General features: G+C 39.6%; 1 protein-coding gene across 3 annotated transcripts in view; it reads right to left on the reverse strand.

Moving 5' to 3' along the window:
- Positions 1-25,554, reverse strand: part of SLX4IP (SLX4 interacting protein) — a 196,319-nt gene that overhangs the window by 168,835 nt on the left and 1,930 nt on the right. Inside the window, exons 1-2 of one of the 3 annotated variants that reach the window (XM_031656550.1) lie at positions 5,068-5,112; positions 3,300-3,355 (exon numbers count right to left, since the gene is read on the reverse strand). In XM_031656550.1, coding sequence (XP_031512410.1) covers positions 3,300-3,326 — 27 coding nt within the window. In that variant the 5' untranslated portion in view covers positions 3,327-3,355; positions 5,068-5,112. Of the gene's footprint in view, positions 1-3,299; positions 3,356-4,908; positions 4,953-5,067; positions 5,113-25,554 lie in introns of those variants that run through there. The other 2 variants (XM_031656552.1, XM_031656551.1) reach the window with 2 other exon arrangements.

Raw genomic sequence — 25,554 nt, forward strand, 5'->3', positions numbered from 1 at the left:
ATAGCCAGTTTCAACAGAGCTTTGCAAGAGGCCCAGCCCTTTTCTAAGCAGACAGACTACCGGGGCTCAGTCCTGGATAAAATTAATCTCACTCCTCCAGCATATAATAAACAGTCAAATGAGACTATCCAACCAACTTCAAATAAAAGTTCTCTATAAGAAGAGAACAGAGAGAATTAGGAGAGGCAGAGAAAATGGTCAAGAATTTTCCAAAACTGACGACTTGAGTCTACAAATTGAAGACATACATTGCATCCCAAGCCAGATTAATAAAAGCAAGACTGTAACTAGAGATTTCATAGTGAAACTATAGAAGAGCAAAGACAAAAATAAATCTTAAGAGCAACCAGAGAAGAATGACAGATAACCAAGAAAGGAATCAAATCAGGCCAAACAGTGAACTTCTGAGGTGAGTAGTCTCCATAGACACACCCCAACAATTCTCCTGATCCCTGTGAGAAAATGCAGCTTCTCAAGTCAAGAGTGCAGGTTCCCCTGACTCTAGGCTGGCCCTGTGAATGCTCTGATCAATAGAAGGCCACAGAAGTGGCATCTGAGATGTCTGCATCTAGGCCTTCAAAGGACTGACAAGTCATACTTCTTTCATTGTGCAAGTCTTGTCCTAAGATGCCACCCCTCAAAACTCAGTCACCGGGTTAGATGCCCAAGCCACACAGAATAGGCACATGGATGAGAACTGAAGAACAACAATTAATAGATCCAGCAGCGATTCCAACCAAAGCCAGCATTAACTGCCACTGAGTATGCCCATCTTTCATGTTCCACCTAAGTGAGGCCCTAAGTAGAACTGCAGCCCCAACCAACGTCAAAAGGAAAAATTACTCAATTGATGCTAAGCAACCTACAGAATCAGGAGAGATCATAAAATGGTTGGTGTTTCAAGCCAACAAGTTTTAACGTGGATTTTAAGCATCAATAGATAATGAAAACATTTCTCAGTAGTAATAAAAGATGCCAGAAGACAATTAAAAAGTATCTTTAAAGTGTTGTTGGAAAATAATGCTCAACCTAGCATTCGAAAACCAACTAAATATCTTTCTTTCTTTCTTTTTTTTTTTTTTTTTGAGACGGAGTCTCGCTCTGCGCCCAGGCTGCAGCACAGTGGCCAGATCTCAGCTCACTGCAAGCTCCGTCTCCCGGGTTTACGCCATTCTCCTGCCTTAGCCTCCCCAGTAGCTGGGACTACAGGCGCCCGCCACCTCGCCTGGCTAGTTTTTTTGTATTTTTTAGTAGAGACGGGGTTTTACCATGTTAGCCAGGATGGTCTCGATCTCCTGACCTCGCGATCCGCCCATTTCGGCCTCCCAAAGTGCTGGGATTACAGGCTTGAGCCACCGCGCCAGGCTAAAACCAACTAAATATCTTTCTAAGGTAAGATCAAAATATATTCTTAGACACAGAAATAGTTAAAGTTCATCACTTATATGCCTTCACAGGAAGAAATACTAAGAACATATATGGATACAAGAAATAACTGAAAGCAATGAAATTTATAAATATGTTAGTAAATCTAAATAAGCACTGACTTGGTTAAAAATAAGACAGAGCTATAACATTAAATAGTATCTAATCTGGCCAACTAGCTATTGTAATTTATATTCTGATGTTTTGAACTTGCACTTATGGTAACGCTAGCATACAGAAAATGTCCTAAAGAAACAACAACATATATGAAAGCATCTGCAAGATCTTGTACTCACCATCAGTTCTTCTCTTCTCCCTCCCCACTATCCCTCACACAGGAGCCTCCCATCTATCCACACCTGAGAAGGTCTCAACCCCAGCCATCAAGGAACAAAGAAGGGACATTTATAAGAGGAAAATGAAAGAGGGCAACCAAGCAAGAGAACTCTCCTGGCATTGACCCAGGTAGAGAATTTGCTGATTCCTTCTTTTGATTACCTTTTATCTGCTTTGACATAATGAGAAATCATGCCATGGACCTGGAATATGAATAATAATTTTTAACAGTAAAGACCAAGGGATAACCAAAAAGCATCTTTAAAAGACGAAGCAAGGAACGCCTCATAACCATATGAACATTTTCTCCCCCATCTCATTCTCAAAATATACATTTTCAATCTGCCTAGAGTCCCCAAAACACCAAAAACAACTGCAACAAAAGCAAAAATTGACAAATGGGATCAAATTAAACTAAAGAGCTTCTGTACAGCAAAAGAAACTATCATCAGAGTGAACAGACAACCTACAGAATGGGAGAAAATACTTGCAAGCTATCCATTTGACAAAGGTCTAATATCCAGAGTCTACAAGGAACTTAAACAAACTTACAAGAAAAAAAACAAACGACCCCATTAAAAAGTGGGCAAAGGATGTAAACAGACTCTTCCGAAAAGAGGACATTCATGTAGCCAGCAAATATATGAAAAAAAAAGCTCAATATCACTGATCATTAAAGAAATGCAAATCAAAAACAACACAATACCATCTCACGCCAGTCAGAATGGCGATTATTAAAAAGTCAGGAAACAACAGATCCTGGTGAGGCTGTGGAGAAAAAGGAATATTTTTACACTGTTGGTGGGAGTGTAAATTAGTTCAACTATTATGGAAGACAGTGAGGCAATTCCCCAAATATCTAGAGACAGAAATGCCATTTGACCCAGCAATCCCATTGCCGGGTATATACCTCCCAAGATATAAATCATTCTATTATAAAGAAACACGCATGTGTATGTTCATTGCAACACTATTCACAATAGCAAAGACATGGAATCAACCTAAATGCCCATCAGTGAAAAAACAGATAAAGAAAATGTGGTACATATACACCATGGAATACTATGCAGCCATAAAAAGGAACAAAATTATGTCCTTTGCAGGGACATGGATGGAGCTAGAAGACATTATCCTCAACAAACTAACGCAAGAACAGAAAACCAAATACCTCACAGTCTCATTTATAAGTGGGAGCTGAATGAGTACACATAGACACATGGGGGAAATAGTACACACTGGGACCTGTTGGTGGGGCAGGGGGAGGGAGAACATCAGGAAGAATAGCTAATGGCCACTGGGTTTAATACCTAAGTCATGGGATGATCTGTGCAACAAACCACTGTGGCACATGTTTACCTATGTAACAAACCTGCACATCCTGCACATGTGCCCCAGAACTTAAAAGTTGAAAAACCTTTTTGCAGAGTCCCAAGTGTAAAAAGTAGAAAGTTAGGAACTTCAATTTTCAATTAACATAGAACTCAGTTATATTAGACAGTGATTAGACACTTTTTAAAAAGCTATTAAACATTACTTACTTTAACAGCAAATTTCTTAGATGCCATGGCTTACTGACTCCACAGTAACTACAAACCTTTAAGGAAAAAAAAAAGTTATAATTAGATATATTAAAATTTATTTTTATTTGGATATTATACAGGAAAAAGATTGGCTGAACAGTAAAATATCAATGGGTATTTATGAGATGAATGTTCACTTATCATTCCCTTAACCAAAATACTATATTAAATTACTAATTTAAGCACTGCTTGCAAAGAAGAGGACAGGCCCTGGCCAGGCATGGTGGCTCACACCTATAATCCCAGCATTTCAGGAGGCCAAAGTGGGAGGATCACTTGAGCTCAGGAGTTCAAGACCAAACTAGGCAACACAGCAAGACCTTATCTCTACAAAAATAAAAAAATAAAAAATAAAAAAAAGGGGAGAAAAGCACAGGCTCAGATGGCTTCCCTGCTATATTCTACCAAATCTGTAAAGAATAATTTAAACCAATCCCTCATAAACTCTTTAAAAAAAACAGAAGCATAAGAAAATTTCTCAAATAATTCTGAAGCCAGTGTCATCCTGATACCAATACCAGAGAGAGACATCATAAGAAAACCACACATCAATGTCCCTTATGAAGACCTAAAAATTCTCAACAAAATACTAGAAAATCAAACACAGCAACATGTAAAAAAGATTATACACCATGATCAAGTTGGATGTATTCCAAGAATGCAAGGATAGTTTAAGATCTGAAAATTAATCAATATAATACACTCTATTAATAACAGAAAAAAATGCACATAATCATCCCAAATACAAAAAAAAAAAAAAAAAAAAACCCAAAACACTTTTTTAATTAAAAAAAAAAAAAGCCAGCACAATAGGAATAGAAGAGACTATCTCAACCTGATAAAAGATATTTAGGAAAAACCAAGTGCTAAAATCATACTTAATGATGAAGACTAAATGTTTTCTCCCTTAAGATGAGAGACACCTCTTTACAAGAAATGTCTGCTCTTGCCACTTCTTTTCATCATTGTACTAAAGGTTCTAACTAAGGCAATTAGGCAACAAAAAGAAATAAAAAGCATCCAGATTAGGAAGAAAGAGATAAACTGTCTATTCATAAACAACATGTTCTCATACATAGAAAACCCTAAGAAATCATCAAAAAACTACTAGAATTAATAAGTTCAGCAAGGTTGTAGGATATATGATAAATATTTTTAAATCTACTGTATTTCTACATACCAACAATAAATAGTCCTAAAATAAAATTTAAAGAAAAATTCCATTCATAATAACCTGAAAAAGAATACTTAGGAATAAGTATAACAAAAGTACAAGATTTGTACACCAGCAGTCATAAAATACAATCGAAAGAAATTAAAGACTTAAGTGGAAAGATAACCCATGTTCATGAATTGTAAGACTTAATGCTGTTAATATAGCAATATTCCCAAATTGTTCTCAGATTCAATGCAATCTCTATCAAAATCCTAGCTGACTTATTTACAGAAATTAACAAGTTTATTCCAAAATGTACATAAAATTGCAAGAGCTCTGGAGTAACAAAAACAATACTGAAAAAGAAGAATGAAATTGGAGAAATTCAGGCTTCTCAATTTGAAAGCTTACTATGGTTGGACGCAGTGGCTCATGCCTGTTAATCCCAGCACTTTGGGAGGCCGAGGAAGGTGGATCACGAGGTCAGGAGTTCGAGATCAGCCTAGCCAACATGGGGAAACCCCATCTCTACTAAAAATACAAAAATTAGCTGGGTGTGGTGGCATGCACCTGTAATCCAAGTTACTTGAGAGGCTGAGGCAGGAGAATCACTTGAACCCGAGAGGTGGAGGTTGTAATGAGCCAAAATCATGCCACTGCACTCCAGCTTGGGTGACAGAGCAAGACTCCATCTGAAAAAATAAATAAATAAATAAAAGCTTACTACAACATCACAACAATCAGAACAGTATGGTACAGGCTGAACATCCCTTACAGAAATGCTTAGGACCAGAAGTGTTTCAGACACAGGATTTTTTTCAGATTCGGAATATTTACATATACATGATGAGATATCCTGGGGATGAGATACAAATCTAAATACAAAATTCACTTATGTTTCATATATACCTTATACAGATAGCCTGAATTTTATATATTTTTATGATTTTGTGCATGAAACAAAGTTTTGACTGCATTTTGACTACAGACTGTCATGTGAAGTCAGGTGTGGAATTTTGTACTTGTGGCATCGTGTTGGCATTCAGAGAGTTTCAGACTTTGCAGGATTTCATATTTTGGATTTTCATATTAGGGATGCTCAACCTACACTAGCACAAGAACAGACATATAGGCCAGGCACGGTGGCTCACACCTGTAATCCCAGCACTTTGGGAGGCTAAGGCGAGCAGATCACTCGAGGCCAGGAGTTTGAGACAACCCTGGCCAACATGGTGAAACCCTGTCTCTACTAAAAATGCAAAAAATCAGCCAGGCATTGTGGTGCGCACCTGTAATTCCAACTACTTGGGAGGCTGAAGCACGAGAATCAGTTGAAAGCAGGAGGCAGAGGTTGCAGTGTGGCAAGATCACGCCACTGCACTCCAGCCTGGGGGACAGATTGAGACTCTGTCTCAAAAAAATAAATGAAAGACATATAGGTCAATTGGAATAAAATTGATAGAAATAGAGCCTTAAATTAATGTTCAATTGATTTTCAACAAGGGTACTGAGATAACTTGATGGGAAAATAGTTGTTTCAACAAATGGTTCCAGGACAACTGGGTATCCATATGCCAAATAATAAAGTTGGACTGCTACATCACACTATGTACAAAAAGTTAATTCAAAATGGATCAAAGACCTAAATATAAGAGCTACTATAAAAATCTTAGGAAAAAAACATAGGCATAAATTTTTGTGACCTTTCGTTGGGCAACAGTTTCTTAGATATGATACCAAAACAGAAGTGACAAAAGCAATTAGTACGTTAGATTTTATCAAAATTAAAAACTTTTATACTTCAAACCAAGAAAGTAAAAAGATAATACACAGAATAGAAAAAAAGTCTGCAAATCATACATCTGATGAAGGACTCATGTCCAGAATATATAAAGAACTCAACTCAATAAGAGGAAAAATAACTCAATTTAAAAATAAGCAAAGAATTTGAATTCCTTCAAAGAAGATCTACAAATGACCCATTAAGCACATGAAAAGATGCTTAACATCATTAGCCATCCAATAAATGCAAATCAAAACCACAATGAGATATTACTTTATACCCATTAAGATAAATAGCTAAAATCAAAATGACAAATAATAACAGATGTTGGCAAGGATGTGAATAAACTGGAACTCTCATACATTGATGGTAGGAATGTAAAATGTAGCCACTTTGCACAACAGTTTGATAGCGTTTCAAAATTTACAGAGTTGCCACATGACCCAGCATTTCCATTCTTAGGGATATAACCAAGAAAAAAAACAACAACTCCATACAAAATAATTATACAGGAATGCTCACAGAAGCACTACTAATAATCGTCGAAAAATGGAAACAACCCAAATGTCCATCCACTAATGAACAGATAAACAAAATGTGATATATCATACAATAGAATATTATTTGGCAATAAAAAGGTAAATATTCCCCTTTACTGTGCTCAGCCAGGCAACTACTTTTTCTCACCCTGGCACAAAACCGGAGTATTTTCTGGAGAGGGTAAGACAGAGGATCTCTAGTCTGGAAAACACTAGGCACAGTAGAAGGTGGAATCTTCTGAACAAAGAGAAATTAGGGAATACAAATGGAGACCTTCCTCTGCCTGCATGCCTCTCTACCCTGCCTACACTCTCCAGAGAGCAGACTAAAACCTCCCTATTCAGAGAATTGGACTAACCTAAAAGACAGTGTCTAAAAATACTGACATAGGGGTTCCCCAAGGAAACAGCCTAAACAGATGGCTCTTAAGTGAAGTCCAGATCCATAAGCCCCACACCCATATGCAGAGATTCTAGTTCTCTTTTAATGTTCCACTCTCAAATATAAGTAAACAAGCAGGAACCACCTGCCACCTAAAGCAAGATTATATTATGAAAGAAAAACAAACAGAGAAAAAAAAACCTACTTGGCTGAAACAAAGCATGGAGGGAGAAGAAAACATTTTTTAAAAATTATCATTAGGAAGGTTGCAGATACTGCAGCCATAAAGCAAAAAAAAAAAAAAAAAAAAATGACAACAACAAAAAAAGAGACTATCAGAAGACAACAAACTAAAACAATAATAGTTGAATTTTTAAAACTTAATAGAATGGTTGAAAGATAACATGATGAAATCTCTCAGAAACTTCAGCCAAAAATAAAAAAAAAAAAAAGGAAAGAGAAAATAAATTAAAATTAAAAGACCAATATAGGAGGTCAAACACATGAAAATGATTATGGAGACTGACCCATATTAGAGCATCTATCACAGTGAAATTTTAGGTGTTGGGAATAAAAAAATTTTCTTTTAAGTGTGTGTGGGGGGTAGTAGGAGGTGGAGAACACAAAGGATCAGGAGTCAGAATTGGTTCCAAACTGCCCAAATATATAGAGAAATATCTTCAAAATTCTGAAGAAAATTGTTTCCAACCTCAAATTGGATTTAAACTTCAGGGGAGAAAAAAAATTATTAGATATGCAAGTTCTTATAAAACTGTTTCATGTATTTTTTCTCAGGAAGCTACTAAAGATGTGCTTCACCAAAATGAGGAAATTAAGCAAGAAAGAGGAAACAGGAAGGGTGAGACAGGAGAAAGGCAGAGGAAAGCTGAGGATCTGGTGAAAGGAGGCCTCCATGAGAGCCGTGGGTAGACCACAGGGGAAGCGCAGGTGCGGACCAGAGCAGGCTGCAGGGGAGAGGCACATCCAGGAAGATCTGCGGACACACGCACACACGGATGAGTTTTAGACAACTGGTGAAGAATATGAGATTGAATTAGGGCAGGTACATAGAAAGCTAAACAGCAGAAGAATAACAAGGCAATTACTGATTCCACCATAAACAAAAACTGCAGTAAATAAAGAGTGCTTAATACACAGCTGAGTTATGACTAGCATTTATAGTCATAATAGCAAACATTGAATGTTGAGCTAAACAATGTTATGCTTATGATGATATTAGAAAAACAGGGAATGTGTGTGCATAAATATGGTGAGGGTACAGAGGTTAAACAGAGCAAAAGATCTCTAATGGTGATGGAGTGTTTCAGAAACAAAGCAGACCAGTGAAAATAATAATAACCACAATGGCTATATTAAAGCAAAAATACAGACAGTAATTTAGTGATCTGGATCCAATTCTTTGTTTTTTAATAAACTTTTTTAAAGTTTATTTATTTTTTATTTCTGAGATAGAGTCTCACTTTGTCAACCAGGCTGAAGTGCAGTGGCTCAATCGAGGCTCACAGCAACCTCCACCTGGTGGACTCAAGCGATCCTCCTGCCTCAGCCTCCTAAGTAGCTGGGATCACAGGTTCATGCCACCAAACCCAGCTAATTTACATATACATACATATTTACTTATTTTTTTGTTTTGAGACAGAGTTTCGCTCTGTCTGGAGTGCAATGGCGCGATCTCGGCTCACTGCAACCTCTGTCTCCTGGGTTAAGCAATTCTCCTGTCTCAGCTTCCCGAGTAGCTGGGATTACAGGCGCATGCCACCACGCCCAGCTAATTTTTGTATTTTTAGTAGAGACAGAGTTTCATCATATTGGTCAGGCTGGTCTTGAATTCCTGACCTCTGGTGATCCACCCACCTTGGCCTCCCACAGTGCTGGGATTACAGGCGTGAGCCACCGCACCTGGCCTATTTTTTTATTTTTTATAGAGATGGGGCTTCACCATCTTGCCCAGGCTGGTTTTCATCTCCTGAGCTCAAGAAATCCAACAGCCTCAGCCTCCCAAAGTGCTGGGATTATACGTGGGAGCCACCACGCCCTGCCTGTATCCGATTCTTAAGTACTAAACTCTGCCCCAAACTGAAGAACGAGGTGAAGAGAGCCCACAAGGATGGAGGAAAGGGGTTGAGGAGGACACCATCATTCACAAGCCTTGAGCATGGAACTATTTGCCCGTTGAAATTGTTACAGCAGCTCTTTCAATAGAAATATAATGCAAGCCACAAATGTAATCTTAAGTTTTCTATTAGTTGCATTTTTAAAAAGTAAACAGAAACAGGTAAAGTTAATTTGAATAATCTATTTCATTTTATTTTATTTTATGTTTTTGAGACGGAATCTCACTCTGTCACCAGGAATGGAGTGAGAGGTGCAATCTTGGCTCACTGCAACCTCCACCTCCTGGGTTCAAGCGATTCCCCTGCCTCAGCCTCCCGAGTAGCTGGGATTACAGGCGCCCGTCACTAAGCCCAACTAATTTTTTGTATTTTTAGTAGAGATGGGGTTTCACCATGTTGGCCAGGCTGGTCTCGAACTCCTGACCTCATGATTCGCCCACCTCAGCCTCCCAAAGTGCTGGGATTACAGTCGTGAGTCACCGTGCCCGGCCAATCTATTTTGTTTAACCCAATATAGTCAACATGTTAGCATTTCAACATGTGAGCTATATAAAAATGTTTACATGCTTGTCGTTTTAACCAAGACTTTGAAATTGGTTATATTTCTAGGACATCTCAATTTGGACTGGTCATGTGTCAGGTGCTCCATAGACACTCGTAGGGAGCCACCATTATGGACAGCACAGTTCGAGAACCTTTTTTAAAACAAGAAAAACACGGCCGGGCACAGTGTGGTTCACACCTGTAATCCCAACACTTTGGGAGGCCAAGGCAGGTGGATCACTGGAGGTCAGAGTTGGAGACCAGCCTGGCCAAAATGGTGAAACCCCGTCTCTACTAAAAATGCAAAAGTTAGGCAGGCATGGTGGTGGGCGCCTGTAGTCCCAGCTACTCGGAAGGCTGAGGCAGGAGAATCGCTTGGACCCGGGAGGTGGAAGTTGCAGTGAGCCAAGATCGTGCCACTGCACTCCAGCCTGGGTGACAGAGTAATACTCCGTCTCAAAAAATAAATAAATAAATAAATAAGAAGGGCACTTATTTCTGTATCCTGAATTTTTTATCTATCTATCTATCTATCTATCTATCTATTTATTTGAGACGGAGTATTGCTCTGTCGCCCAGGCTTTATTTATTTATTTATTTGTTTGTTTATTTATTTGAGACGGAGTATTGCTCTGTTGGCCAGGCTGGAGTGCAGCGGCGCGATCTTGGCTCACTGCAAGCTCTGCCTCTCGGGTTCACCCCATTCTCCTGCCTCAGCCTCCCGAGTAGCCGGGATTACAGGCGCCCGCCACCACACCCAGCTAATTTCTTTTGTATTTTTAGTAGAGACGGGATTTCACCGTGTTAGCCAGGATGGTCCCGATCTCCTGACCCCGTGATCCGCCTGTCTCGGCCTCCCAAAGTGTTGGGATTTTTATCTCTGAAATAAGAGTAATAATACCTAACTCAAAATTATTGAAAAGACTAAATAAAATGACACATAAAAACACTAGGCCGGCCGGGCGTGATGGCTCATGCCTGTAATCCCAGGAAAAAAAACAAAAACAAAAAAACAAAAAAAAACAAAAAAAAAACCACTAGGCCTTCCTTCGATGGGTATTCATAATTATTATTACTTACTCAATGGTGATTTTTTAAAAAAAATTTGGTACCCTTTGATTTTAATTTTTATTTTTTTAATTTTTGTCTCCTATGTGATGAGATCCTAATTTTTTAAATGGACAAGAAATATCTTTATCAAAACCGTAAGTCATTTTAAGTATTCATTTCCATTCTCTAAATAACATAATGCACATGACTTAGAAAAATATTTAATGATGTTTATCTTAGCAAGACCATTTAGACACAGTGTAAGTGGAAAAAAAGTAAGTTCCTGGGAAATCAGGCACATGTTTAAAAACAATATATATAAAGGTTATCCTGAAAACTTTACATGGATTTTTAAAATTATATTATTTTTGTCTAATAAACATAAAATCAGTCACCTTAAATACATTAAATCAGGCTTGAATAACCTTGCTAAGAATTAAGGAAGTCCCTAGATGAGAGTACTTAAAAAGAATACTCAAGTGGATCAGCTAGACGTGGAACCAGGAAAAGGGGGACAGTTTTGTCAATACGTAACCACCACAGGTAAAACATGTGTGATCCAATTATTTTTTACACACCGATTTTCCCATACATACTTCTTTTCCTGAAGGACAGACAAACCAAGTGGAAGGCCAAGGCAAGGCTTTCACATCATATCTGCTATTGGATAGATCATGAATGAGCCATATTACAGTGAGGTTACTGTAATGGCTAAAATGACTAATACAGTTACATTTTCACATTTTCAACTCACAATAAGGTTTTTGTTTTGTGGTTTTTTTTTTTACATTTATCAATAAAACAAGAACAGCTACATTTGTGTTGTAGATGCTGAATTTTTCAAAGAGTATCATCAAAGTCCAATATCAAAAAAATGATCTCTAGGGATCTGAAACTGAAAAGCATGTATTTTTTATATAAAATAATATAGTCTGACAATATAAAACAGGATACCTGGGAAAATGAAATCTATATTCTGAATATTTTAGTCTGTTTTTAGTATTATAACACACTCTGCCTCAAGGTATGTGACTTTTTCACTTGTTTCCACAATGTTTGGAAATTCAAAAAATCACAATTTTAGGGCTAAAATAGATCTTACAGACCCTCTACTTCCAGCCTTACCATCTATTCCCCTAATGAGAACTTATGGGACCAGGCCTGGATCTCACAGCTGATGGCCTAACCAGGCACTAGATAGAGTCTTGTTAGGTCCACTGAGAGCAAACTAGCACCATCTGTCACCTGTAGAATTGCCAAGGTCAGTGACTCATTGGGCTGTCAGGTTAGGTGTGACCTTCCTCCCTCTGCCTCACGCCAAGGTCCAAGTTCCCAACACAGAGTATGACCTCAAATAAACCTACATGTGTAGTGGTTCTCTCTTGTTAACCAAAGAAAGAAAGAAACTCTATTGTTAAAGAAAATGTAGTTTGAACTCGTTTATCACTATGCTACATAAGATGGCACCCTTCATACACAAAATATAAATAAATGAATTCTGCCAGGATAAAGCCCATAACACATCTGGACAGTCAGGTGCATAGACCTTGAGCTTGCATATTTGCTAAAGTCATTTCAAATCAAGAAATCCTCTTTTCTTTGGTTTATGACAGCACTAGGCATGTGCTGGGGATGAATTAAATGGTGATATCTGAAACAAACTAAGCCAATCTGCTAAAGTCCCAAATATGGTAAAATCATACTTATCCATGGTGGCAGGAGTACACTCTCATATGTGAGCAGCCCTCAGAGCAATGCCTAGCACTAGAGGGTACTCACGAAAAGCCTGCCGGGTGAAAAAAAAGTTCCAGATAATTGGAGCTGAGTCACTTATACATATAACCTTTTTACCTTTTTATTTTTTTTTTCTGTTTTTAGGGAAATTTTCCAGAAATATACTGAATCTTTATTAATGTTCATAAAAATACCATATATTGAATATTTGATATTTCCAATCAAAATTATAATCACACTGGGCAATAAACATATCACTGCCCTGTGAGCTGCCAGCTCCTACACAAAGCAATAGTAGGCCAGCAGGGTTGTCTGCCTGCTTTCGCAGGTGATCCCAAAGCTGTAAGAGTGCCTGAGTCCCTTTCTTTTTTTTTTTTTTTTTTTTTTAGACGGAGTGTCGCTCTGTCGCCCAGGCTGGAGTGCAGTGGCCAGATGTCGGCTCACTGCAAGCTCCGCCTCCCGGGTTCACGCCATTCTCCTGCCTCAGCCTCCCGAGTAGCTGGGACTACAGGCGCCCAACACCATGCCTGGCTAATTTTTTTATATTTTTAGTAGAGACGGGGTTTCACCGTGTTAACCGGCATGGTCTCGATCTCCTGACCTCGTGATCCACCCGTCTCGGCCTCCCAAAGTCCTGGGGTTACAGGCCTGAGCCACCACGCCCGGCCTTCTTAACTCCATTCTTAATCTTAATCAGATGGGCCTAGAAAACTATGAGACTGAGGCTAATGTGATGTTTTTCAAGCCACTCTTACGTGGATTTGCATGAACTTTGGTGCGAAGACTTTGAGCCATCTGTTTTACATAATAAAATGACTACTACCCCTACTTCAGGATTAGGGTTTCTATAATGATGAACTCACTGGGTCATGGTACAGTGCAAAGTGTCCCTTGGATTTATGCCTCAGCATTTAATTCTTCCCACCTCAGAAAAAAACAGTGGAGTTGGAAAGGTTGACCTCTATAGTCTATTCCATTTTTAAACCTCTAGAATCCAAAAATCAACAGTTCAGGGTACAAATAATGCCAGTATACAAACTCTTCCAGAGAAAAGAGTACGAAGGAAATCATCCCACCACTCATTTTATGGAGCGCTGATAGCAAAACCAGACAAGAGCAGTAAAAGAATGAAAAATCAGACAATTCTATGGGTGAACATAGAAGCAATAATCTAAAAGCAACTTTAATCTAGCAAACCTACTTGAAAACAAACAAACATCAGAACCAAGTGAGATATCTGAGGAGTGCAAGGTTTGCTAAACACCAGAGAAATCATCACATTAAAAAACTGAAGTAGAGGCCGGGTTCAGTGGCTCACACCTGTAATCCCAGGACTTTGGGAAGCCAAGGCAGGAGGACTGCTTGAGCCCAGGAGTTCGAGACCAGCCTAGGCAACAAAGCGAGACCTTGTCTCTACAAAAAAATCAAAAAATTAGCCTGTGGTTCCAGCTACATGGGAGACTGAGGCAGGAGGATCACTTGAGCCCAGGAGTTCAAGGCTGCAGTGAGCCATGTTTATGCCACTGCACTCCAGCCTGGGTGACAGAGAGAGACCCTGTCTCAAAAAACAAAAACTGAAGAAGAAAAAAGGCACGTAATCATTTCAGTAGAAGCAGAAAAAAAATAAAAAGATAACATTAGAAATCTACGAATACAAAGGACTTTCTTAATCTAGAAAAAGCACCTACAAAAATGTAACAAAATGCTTAATGATGAATCAGTAGAAACAACTTCTTTGAAAAAAGTAAAAAATGTAGAATTTAAAATATCACTTAAACTAGCATCCACAAATAAAAAGTATCTAGGAATAAAATGAAAATATATATTCAAGACATCCTCAAACTGATCTACTAATTTAATGCAACTCCAACTACAAACTTGAACGGGGAAACTGAGAAAGAGTAAAAAAGATCAAGGCACTTCTAGAAAATAAATAAAAACAAAAACAAAAGATGGGGTTTGTCTTACCAAAACTACTACAATGCAAGGTATAAAAACTAATGTACTGGCAAACGGGCAGACAAACAGGCAGAAGGGGCAGACTCCACACACCAGAAACCAATGCATGCATTTATGAAACAGATGCATGCTGGCAGCAGCACTGTGAATTAGTGGGAAATGAAGAGATGACTCATTCAATAAACTGTGGTCAAACAATTGCTCATATCTATTTGAGAAAAAATTAAATTGAACCCTATCTCATACAAGACTCAAAAATCAATTACAGATGGGTTAAAAACTCAAATGTGCGAAACTAAAACCTTTCAGAGGATATTTTTATGAACTCAAAATCATAAAGGAGTTTTTTAACTAGACAGAGAAAATATAAACCATAAAGAAAAAGAATGACAGCTTTGGCCATATTAAAATTAAAACTTTTCTAAAACTGGGAGAAAATATTTGCAATCCATATCCAACAAAGGATTTCTATCTAGAATATGTAAAGAAGTCTCAAAATTCAATAGTAAAAAGCAACAGTCCAATCAGAAAATGGGCAAATGACAGATATCTCACCAAGAAGGATATACAGATGGTAAAAAAGCATATGAAAAGATATTCAACAACATTAGCCATGGGAAAATGCAAAATAAAACCACAACAAGATATCACTACACACCTACCAGAAAGGCAAATAAAAAATAATAACACCAAATGCTGGTGAGGGTGCGGAGAAATGTTCATAGTAACTTTATTTTTTATTTTTTTTATTTTTTGAGACAGAGTCTCACTCTGCTGCCCAGGCTGGAGTGCAGTGGCCTGATCTCTGCTCACTGCAACCTCCGCCTCCCAAGTTCAAGCAATTCTCTTGCCTCAGTCTCCCGAGTAGCTGGGATTACAGGCGCCTGCCACTGCGCCTGGCTAATTTTTGTATTTTTCATAGAGTTTCACCATCTTGGCCAGGCTGGGCTTGAACTCCTGACCTTGCGATCCACCCACCTCGGCCTCCCAAAGTGTTGGGATTACAGACGTGAGCCACCACACCCGGCCATCATAGTAACTTTATTCTTAACAGCCACAAACTGGAAACAACCCTGACATCCTTCAATGTGTGAACAGTTAAACTACAGTACATTTATCCCCTGGCATATTACTCAGGCAGAGGGAATAAACTACTGATACATGCAACTTGGATGGATTTTAAGGAAACAGGCTGAGTTTAAAAAAAAAAAAAAAAAAAAGGCAATCTCAGCCAGGCCTGGTGGCTCATGCCTGTAATCCCAGCACTTTGGGAAGCCGAGGCGGGCAGATCACCTGAGGTCAGGAGTTCAAGACCAGCCTCGCTAACACAGTGAAATCTGTTTCTACTAAAAATACAAAAAATTAGCTGGGCGTGGTGGCACATGCCTGTAGTCCCAGCTACTCGGGAGGCTGAGGCAAGAGAACTGCTTGAACTCGGGAGGCAGAGGTTGCAGTGAGCTGAGATCACGCCACTGCACTCCAGCCTGGGTGACAGAGTAAGACTCTGTCTCAAAAAAAAAGGGCAGTCTCGTCGGCCGGGCATGGTGGCTCACACCTGTAATCCCAGCACTTTGGGAAGCCGAGGTGGGTGGATCACGAGGTCAGGAGTTTTAGACCAGCATGGCCAACATGGTGAAACCCCATCTCTACTAAAAATAAAATTAGCCAGGCATCTTAGCGCACACTTGTAATGCCAGCTACTTGGGAGGCTGAGGCAGGAGAATTGCTTGAACCCAGGAGGCAGAGTTTGCAGTGAGCCAAGATCGTACCATTGCACTCCAGCCTGGGCAACAGAGCAAGACTCTGTCTTGGGAAAAAAAAAAAAAGGCAATCTCAAAAGGTTGCATATTGTATGATTCCATTTACATAATATTTATGAGATAAAATTATAGAAGTGGGGAAGAGATGAGTGGTTGCCAGAGGGTTATGGATGGGAGAGGAGTGTGTAGCTACAAAGAGGTAGTAGGAGGGAACCTGTGGCAATGGAACCACGGAACATTTCTCTATCTCAATTGTGAAGTTGGTGACATGAACATACACATGTAATAAAATTGTACAAATCCAAAGAAATGCATGTGTAACTGCTTAACTCTAATAAACTATAGTGATTAAACCAGTGTCAATTTTCTAGTTTTCGTATTTGTACTACAGTTACGCAATATATTACCACTGGGGGAAACTGAATGACAGTTTTCAGGACCTCCCTGGACCTTTTTTTGTAACTGCCTGTGAATCTATAATTATTTCAAAATAAAAGCTTAAAAAAATTAAAACATCTCTTCATCAAAACATATCATAAAGAAATGGGGGGAGAGGCATCATAAACTGGGAGAAAATATTTGTAAGACATGTAACCAGCAAAACATAAGTATCCAAGAAAAAGCAATCCAGGCTGGGCACAGTGGCTCACGCTTGTAATCCCAACACTCTGGGAGGCTGAGGCGGGTGGATCACTTGAGGTCGGGAGTTCGTGACCAGCCTGACCAACATGGAGAAACCCTGTCTCTACTAAAAACACAAAAAAATTAGCCGGGCGTGGTGGCACTTGCCTGTAATCCCAGCTACTCGGGAGGCTGAGACAGGAGAATCGCTTGAGCCCAGGAGGTGGAGGTTGAGGTGAGCCAGGATCGCGCCATTGTACTCTAGCCTGGGTCACAAGCACGAAACTCCATCTTAAAAAAAAAAGGAAAAAGAAAAAACAATCCAACAGAAAAATGGGCAGAGGTGGTGCCCAGAGTAAGGTGCCCCTGCCTCCCAACGAAGTCTCCGCAGGTCTGGTAAGGCAGTAGGGGGTGGAAGGAAAGTCTTCTCATCCCTTCCGTTATTCAGGCCTTGACAACCACTGTGCAACATCCAACCATGAGACTTTCATATTCTCTGGGAGCTGAGGGGCATGTCCCTCACTATTCTTTTACAAAACCCAATTAGTTGTGATATCTTAACACAGAAGAACCAATTGCCAGAGAATCTGTGGCGAACACATGTTCTCTTCCCTTACTACATGCACACAGCCTGTTACCTGGGATGGAACAGATGACAGTCATGGATGGGCCCGTCCGCCTCCCATGAGAAGGAAAAATCAAATCACAACACGGTGCTATGGTCTACATGTTGGTATCCCCCCAAATTCATATGTTGGAACCCAGTGCCCAATGTAATAGTATTAACGGTGGGGACTTTGGAAAGTGGTAAGTAATGAGGGCTCCATCCTCACGAATGGGACCAGTGCCCTTATTTTAAAAAAGGCTCAAACAAGCTCCCCAGCCTCCCTACCTTATGTGAGTGTACAGCAAGTAGGTGTCATCTTTGAAGCAGAAAGCAAGCCCAGGCCGGGCACGGTGGCTCACACCTGTAATCCCAACACTTCGGGAGGCCAACGCGGGTGGATCACGAGGTCAAGGGTTCGAGACCAGCCTGACCAACATGGTGAAACCCCATCTCTACTAAAAATACAAAAAGTAGCTGTAATCCCAGCTACTCAGGAGGCTGAGGCAGGAGAATCGCTTGAACCTGGGAGGCGGAGGTTGCAGTGAGCCAAGATCACGCCATTGCAATCCAGCATGGGTGACAGAGCGAGACTCCATCTCAAAAAAAAAAAAAGAAAGAAAGAAAGCCCTCACCAGACAGTGAATCTGCTGGGATCTTGAACGTCCCATTCTCCAGAACTGTGAGCAATAAATTCCTATTGTTTATACACTACTCAGTCTAAGGTATTTTGTCACGGCAGCACAGGCAGACTAAAACACATGGTGATGCCAGGAGGTCCAGACGCCAAAGAAAGGGTTATCCTGAGGACACCCCCGACAACTACGGCCTCTTAAAGTACCTCTAATCTCTATCCTTGTACTTCCCCAACCCCAAACCCAACATTAGAGTTGTCTGAGCATGAGTCCCCTATTCAAAACTCTTCACTGGGATTTCCCACAGCATCACAAGTCCTTTTATCGGTGCTTGTGTTAGTCTGTTCTTGCAATGCTATAAAGAACTACCTGAGACTGGGTAATTTATAAAGAAAAGAGGTTTAATTGGCTTGCAGTTCTGCAGACTCTACAGGAAGCATGGCTGGGAAGGCCTCAGGAGACTTACAATCATGGTGGAAGGCAAAAGGAGGCAGGCATGTCCTACATGACTGGAGCAGGATGAAGAGAGCAAAGAGAGAGGTACTACACACTTTTAAACAACCAGAGCTCGAGAGAACTCACTATCCTGAGAACAGCAAGTGGGAAATCTGCCCCCATGATACAATCACCTTCAACCAGGCCCCTCCTCCAACACTGGCGGTTACAGTTCAACATGAGATTTGGTCAGGAACACAAATCCAAACCATATCAGTGTCCCTGTCCAAACCTCCATCTTATGGCACCGGCAACTTCACACCTGTAATGCCACCACATAACCAACTCCTGGCACGTGTCCTTGAACAGGCAACTCCATTTCTCTCTGCCTTCCCCCATGCATGCTGCACTTGGAATGTCCTCTCCTAAGGCAAGTTGAGTTATCCTGAGACCCAACTCGGATGCCACCTTGGAGCCTTCTATGAACCAAGTGAATTGCTCCTTCTCTGGGACACATTTGAACCACCTCTACTCTCACGCCTAGCCCACTGAATTACACCTAAATCTGGTCCTCTTCCTGACTATAAGATTCCCAAGGACAGGGTCCATTCATCTCCTCTTTAATACTTGGGGTGTGGTACAGTTATACATTAAAACTTTGCTGACTTGGGTCCACTGATGTTACTAAATCAGACTGTGGTTTTGTTTTTGTTTTTGTTTTAGATTTATACCTATTTATCCAATGTATCTTTACTGTCCCCAAATTCCAAATTCCACAGTAAGCATTCCAAAAAAGAGGTCAAGCACTCTGGACCTATTTCACCAAATAAATAACACTTCAGTTATATATATCATACAGCCAAAGCTGAGAGCTGTAATTCATATAAACACATACCCAGAAGATCTTAGTGTTTCATACTGAAAATAATGGGCAACAGATTAGAGGTATGGTTGAAGTTTATACCACAAAGATGATGTTTTCGGTGCATAAAATTCTTTGTCTTTAAAATACTGGCATTTTAACGTTCATTTAAATGAAAAATATATTATTAGCTTCTATGTTAATTAAGTTTTAAATCAGGAACATCCTGAGGCTTTTCTAAATTTTTTTTAACTGATCATTAAAAAGCAAATGTGCACACACACACAAAAAGCAACAATGCATCTTAAATGATTATTTTCCTAGGCCTTCAAAGTTGCTTTCAGGAGGATGCAGCAAGCTCAGTGCCCAGGTTTACAGAATAAATGTTAAAAAGCCTTTGCTACCAGAGCTGGAAATTCAAGTCTAAATTCAGTGGCAGTTTTATTTTGTTGCCTGTTTTTAAGAAGTGTAGGACAACCCAAAAAGATCGATTTTCCAAATATCTGAAAGTATATAATTTACGTAAGTATGCTGAGAAGTTAGAGTATATTATAACTTAAAAATGATGCCTCATCTTCTGTTGTGCATTCTTGAGTCCACCCTCTGAGGCCTGAAAACAAGCATTCTTTCACAATGAGGAGACTTTGATAGGGTATGACCCCACCAAAAATATGATTACATGTGTGTTTTTAGTGGAGTGAGAAAGATCCTAAGAGTCTTAAAAAATTAATTTGGGGAGAGAATGGAAGTAGATTAAACAGTATCACAAGATTGTCCTGTCATTTAAATACAAAGCAGAGATAAACTCTAATAAAGAAAGTCAATGACCTTCTAGATTATTCTGTGGGAAAATCTAAGGCACTCTGAAATTCACATTTGTCTTCTTTCTAGTGATTGCTGGCCTATGTCACAAGCAACTGCTCTCATTAAATAGACCAGAAATTAACTTTAGGCTTCTAATCTCCAGATTTCAAATTTTATCTAGGAAATTATTATGTTTCTTTCTATCATCTTAAAGAAATTTCATTAGTTATGGGAACAGAAACAGAAAACAGCAAAGGCCCTAGAACTTCTGAAGTTGCAGCTATAATTCAAGAATGAGAAATCATTTCACTGTTGTCCTCTCCCAACACATGCACCAATCTTATCACCAAAACAACCAGTATCAAGGAATGAATCACAAACTTAACAAAAGACGGAGGAAAAACGACAAATGAGCGAAGGCTTCACTGGTGACCACTCAGATAAAGTCTGAAAGGCAACTTCAGTGCAAAAAAGAATCAGCTTTTGTTATTATTCAGATGGTAATTCTGAATGCCAGTTTACTTATTAAAAAAAAAACAAAACCCTTCAGCTTCAACAATGGAAAGAGGATAATGCAAGTAACAAAAAAATTAGAACTTAAAAATCCTTTGTCACTAAATGTAAGTCAAACATTGATACTCTACCAAGAATAATTCCATGGAACAGTCCTTTTAGTTACTCTATACTCTCAACCTAGTCAGCTGACCCATGACCTGAGCCTCCCCTTCCTGCTGTGCCCACAGAAAATACCCACCAGCCACCACATGGGATGCTTTACTAATAGGCAAAATCTAGTAGGTTTTCATTGTTGTTGTTGTTGTTGTTTTGAGACAGGGTCTTGGTCTGTCGCCCAGGCTGAAGTACAGTGGCGTGATCACAGTTCACTGAAACCTCAACCTACCCAGGCTCAAATCATCCTCCTGCCTCAGCCTCCCGAGTAGCTGGGACTACAGGTGTAAGCCACCATGCCCGGTTAATTTTTGTATTTTTTGTAGAGATGAGGTTTTGCCATATTGCCCAGGCTGTTCTCTAAGTCTTGAGCTCAAGCACTCCACTCGCCTCAGACTCTCAAAGTGCTAGGATTACAGGTGTGACCCCGCTGTGTCCAGCCTGAATCTAGTTTTTATTTAATAGCTAGTCAGAAACAGACATAGGCACCCACACGTGGTACATGTCCTTAGGTTCTTGTAAAACTCATCCCTTCAAACTCTGACTTTGTATGACCTGAGGCAGGCTATTCAACTCCTTTAATTCTCTGGTTTTCTTACCTCTGAAATGGGATAATAACAACAGTTTCTATTTCATGGCTCCTGTAAGGATTACATGAGATCAGATATATAATTATGGAGCCTGGTGCCTGATACACAGTGGGTGCTCAGTCTGTTAAACAGAATCATTTTAACAAGAGTACAAGCAAACAGCACATGATCAATCCACTTTGTAACCCAAGAACTCTGAAAACTAATGTTTTCCAGTCACCTTTACATAGAAAAAAAAGTTCTGATAATCATTAATGAAATAGTTTTACAATCTAATCACTTCAAAGCAAAAACTGTTATGATGGAGAACAGATCACTGGTTGCCAAAATGAAGGGGTAAGGAGCACTACAACGGGGTGGCAGAAGGGAAGTTGGGGAGGAAGGAGCCGATGGAACTGTCCCATGTGCTGATTTCGATAGTGGTTACAAAACTCAATGCACTGATTAAAACTCTGAAAACTACATACCCAAGAATAATTTTATTTTACATAAATTAAAAATAATTTGTATTTATTTTTTAGTTTCTAGGTTTTTCTTGAGACAAAGTCTTGCTCTGTCACCCAGGCTGAAGTGCAGTTGCACTATCTTGGCTCCCTGCAACCTCTGCCTCGTGGGTTCAAGCGACTCTCCCACCTCAGCCTCCCAAGTAGCTGGGATTACAGGTGTGCGCCACCATGCCCAGCTAATTTTTGTATTTTTAGTAGAGACGGTTTCACCATGCTGACCAGGCTGGTCTCAAACTCCTGACCGCAAGTGATCTGCCCGCCTCAGCCTCCCAAAGTGCTAGAATTACAGGCGTGAGCCACCGCACTGGGCCCAGAATAATTTTTAAATGCAAAAAAAAAAAAAAAAAAAATCCAATCTTTTCTAAGTAGACGATAAATCAACAGTGACACAAATGAATTTCTATGTCCAAGATATTGTAACAGCCATATTGTATATATTATCCTATAATTAACATCAGTCAAATCCAATTTTAAACCACCTCTGATTAATTCAAGCACAAAACGTCAATACTAAAATAAATACAAGTAACCGCTTTTACATAATAGAAGCAAAAAGACTTTAGAAATACACTTACATCACTCAAAATGTAAGTGGTACTCCCCGTTTCCCTGACAAAGGGGAGTTTTATAACATTATAGGGTTGGCTTTATAGCTCTCTACTTTGCTACCTAATAAGTAGGTTTCTTCATGTGCATGAATTATTGTCCTCAATCTCTAAAAAGTAGACTCGAGGTTTAATACAGCTTAAAATGATTAGACATGTACATGTCAAGAACTAACAATACACTTAAAAGTCAATGCACACATTTTGCATTTTTAAAAAGCCGTGTTTCATTCACAAAACATTAATTCATAAACTACGTAACAGCAAAAGTGAAGTTTTAATACAAACATGCTTTACAACTATCACCTCTTGGTTTCGCTGTACACAGAAGGCTTCATTACCAAATAATTAAACTTCTAAAAAAATTGTCAGGCCAGGCCCCTGGCTCATACTTGTAATCCCAGCACTTTCACAGGCCAAGGTAGGAGGATTGCCTGAGTCCAGGAGTTTGAGGCAGGTCTGGGTAACATGGCAAAAACTCATCTCTAGTAAAGATACAAAAAATTAGCCAGGCACAGTGGGGCACACTTGTAGTCCCAGCTACTCAGGAGGCTGAGGCACGAGAATCACCTGAACTCAGGAGGCTGAGGCACAAGAATCAGCTGAACCTAGGAGGTGGAGGCGGCAGCAAGCTGAGATCACACCACTGCCCTCCAGCCTGAGAGTGGGACCCAGTCTCAAAAAAGTGAAAAAAGAAAAAAAATTTTTTAATTAAAATAAGCTAGAGAAGAACAAAGCAATGTGAGAATGAGTATTATAAAAATAAGAACAAACCAAATGTCCATCAATTGGTGAATGTGTAAACAAATTATTATATATCTACACAATGGAATACCACTCAGTAATTAAAAAGGAATAAACTATTGAAACTCCCAACAACAAAGATGATTCTCAAAATAATTATGATGGCCAGGCATGGTGTGGCTCATGCCTGTAATACCAGCGCTTTGGGAGGCTGAGACAGGAGGATCGCTTGAGACCAGGAGTTCAAGAGCAGCCTGTATAACACAGCAAGATCCTCTCTAAAACAAAATAAAAATTAAAAAAAAAAGATGATGATGATGATGATGAAAAAAGCCAGACTAACCCCTACCCCCTAAAAAGCACATACTCCAAGACTGCAGTTAGATAAAAACCTAGGAAATGCGGTCGGGCATGGTGGCTCACTCCTGTAATCCCAGCACTTTGGGAGGCCAAGGTAGGCAGATCATTTGAGGTCAGGAGTTCGAGACCAGCCTGACCAACATGGTGAAACCCCATCTCTACTAAAAATACAAAGAAAAATTAGCCGGGCGTGGTGGAGGGTGCCTGTAATCCCAGTTACTTGGGAGGCTGAGGCAGGAGAACAGCTTGAACTCAGGAGGCAGAGGTTGCAGTGAGCCAAGATCGCACCATTGCGTTCTAGCCTGGGTGACAGAGGGAGACTTCATCTCAAAAAAAAAAAAAAAAAACCACCTAGGAAATGCAATGCAAACTTATCTACAGTGATAGATCAGAGGTTTCCTGGAAGAGGAGTGGCTGGAGGGATGACAAAGGGGCAAGAGGAAACTCTTTGGGGTGATGGATACCTTCATTATCTTGTTGAGGCGATGGTTTCACTGGCATAAACATATCAAATTGTACACTTCAATATGTGCATTAACTGTATAACAATTATATCTCAATAAAGCTGTTTAAAAAATACAGAAAAAAAAATCCTCTTCCTGGCCTGGTATATTGTGTTTAGATCACCCTCTTTTCCAAACAAGCTCATATCCTGAAAAGTCACAGAACTGTAATACCTTTCCCCTGGTGATTTGCATGCATAAACAAAACCTTAAAACCCAAAAATTTAATTATAATAAAATTTAACAATAGTTAATTAATATTTACATGGCTGTGACTATGTGCTAGACACTATTACAAGCATTTTTCTTATATTATCTAACGCTCACATCAACCCTATTTTACAGATGAGGAAACTGAGGTAATGAAGGGATAAGTTATCTGATCAAGGTCGCAAAGCTGATAAACAGAGGAGCTAGAATTTGAACCCAGGGAGTCTAGCCCTAGAGTTAATCTCCTAACCCATCACGCTCTACTGCCACACACAACATAAGGGATGTTAACACAAGAAGCAACGAATATTGCACTTGTAAAATACTTTTCTTTCTCACACTCACAGAATATAAATATTCACTACAATTGGCAACACCACATGAAACTAAATAAAAAACAACAGTGGCCTTATTTTCTTTTCCCAATTAATAGATGGAGGGAGAAGCAGAAAGGCTGGACAACTTTCTTAGGACACAAAGCAAATAATTGGCAAGTTGACCAGTTACTGGGAAGCTAGTTCCTTACATTCTTAATCCAATTCTTTTCATGGTTTTCAAAATCCCGATTATTTTAAGTAACATCATAAGGGAGAGAAAATCGAACATAACAACAAAAAACGTAAAAGTTGTTTCTGTTTTCTCATACTCCTTACTGACTCCTTAATTTCATCCAGAGGGTCTCAATCTCTGCAGATACAGGTCTGGAGTCTGTTTTTAAAGCTCCCAGGTGAATGTTATGTGCAGCCAAGGTCGAGAACTCTTGATTTAGATTTCTCATTACAGAAAGATAGAGGGCGGCTGGGTGCGGTCGCTAATACCCGCTATCCTGCACTTTGACAGGCGGAGGCAGAAGGATGGCTTGAGCCCAGGAGTTGGAGGTTACAGTGAGCTATGATCCCGCCACTGCACTTCAGCCTGGGCAACAGGGTTATACCCTGTCTCAAAAAATAAAAACATATATGAAATAAAACAAAATGGGAAGACAGAAGAAAGCAAGGTGCCACAAAAAGCTTTAGTAAACCAA

This window comes from Papio anubis, chromosome 16 (genome assembly GCF_008728515.1).
Source record: "Papio anubis isolate 15944 chromosome 16, Panubis1.0, whole genome shotgun sequence".
NCBI classification, from domain to species: Eukaryota; Metazoa; Chordata; class Mammalia; order Primates; family Cercopithecidae; genus Papio; species Papio anubis.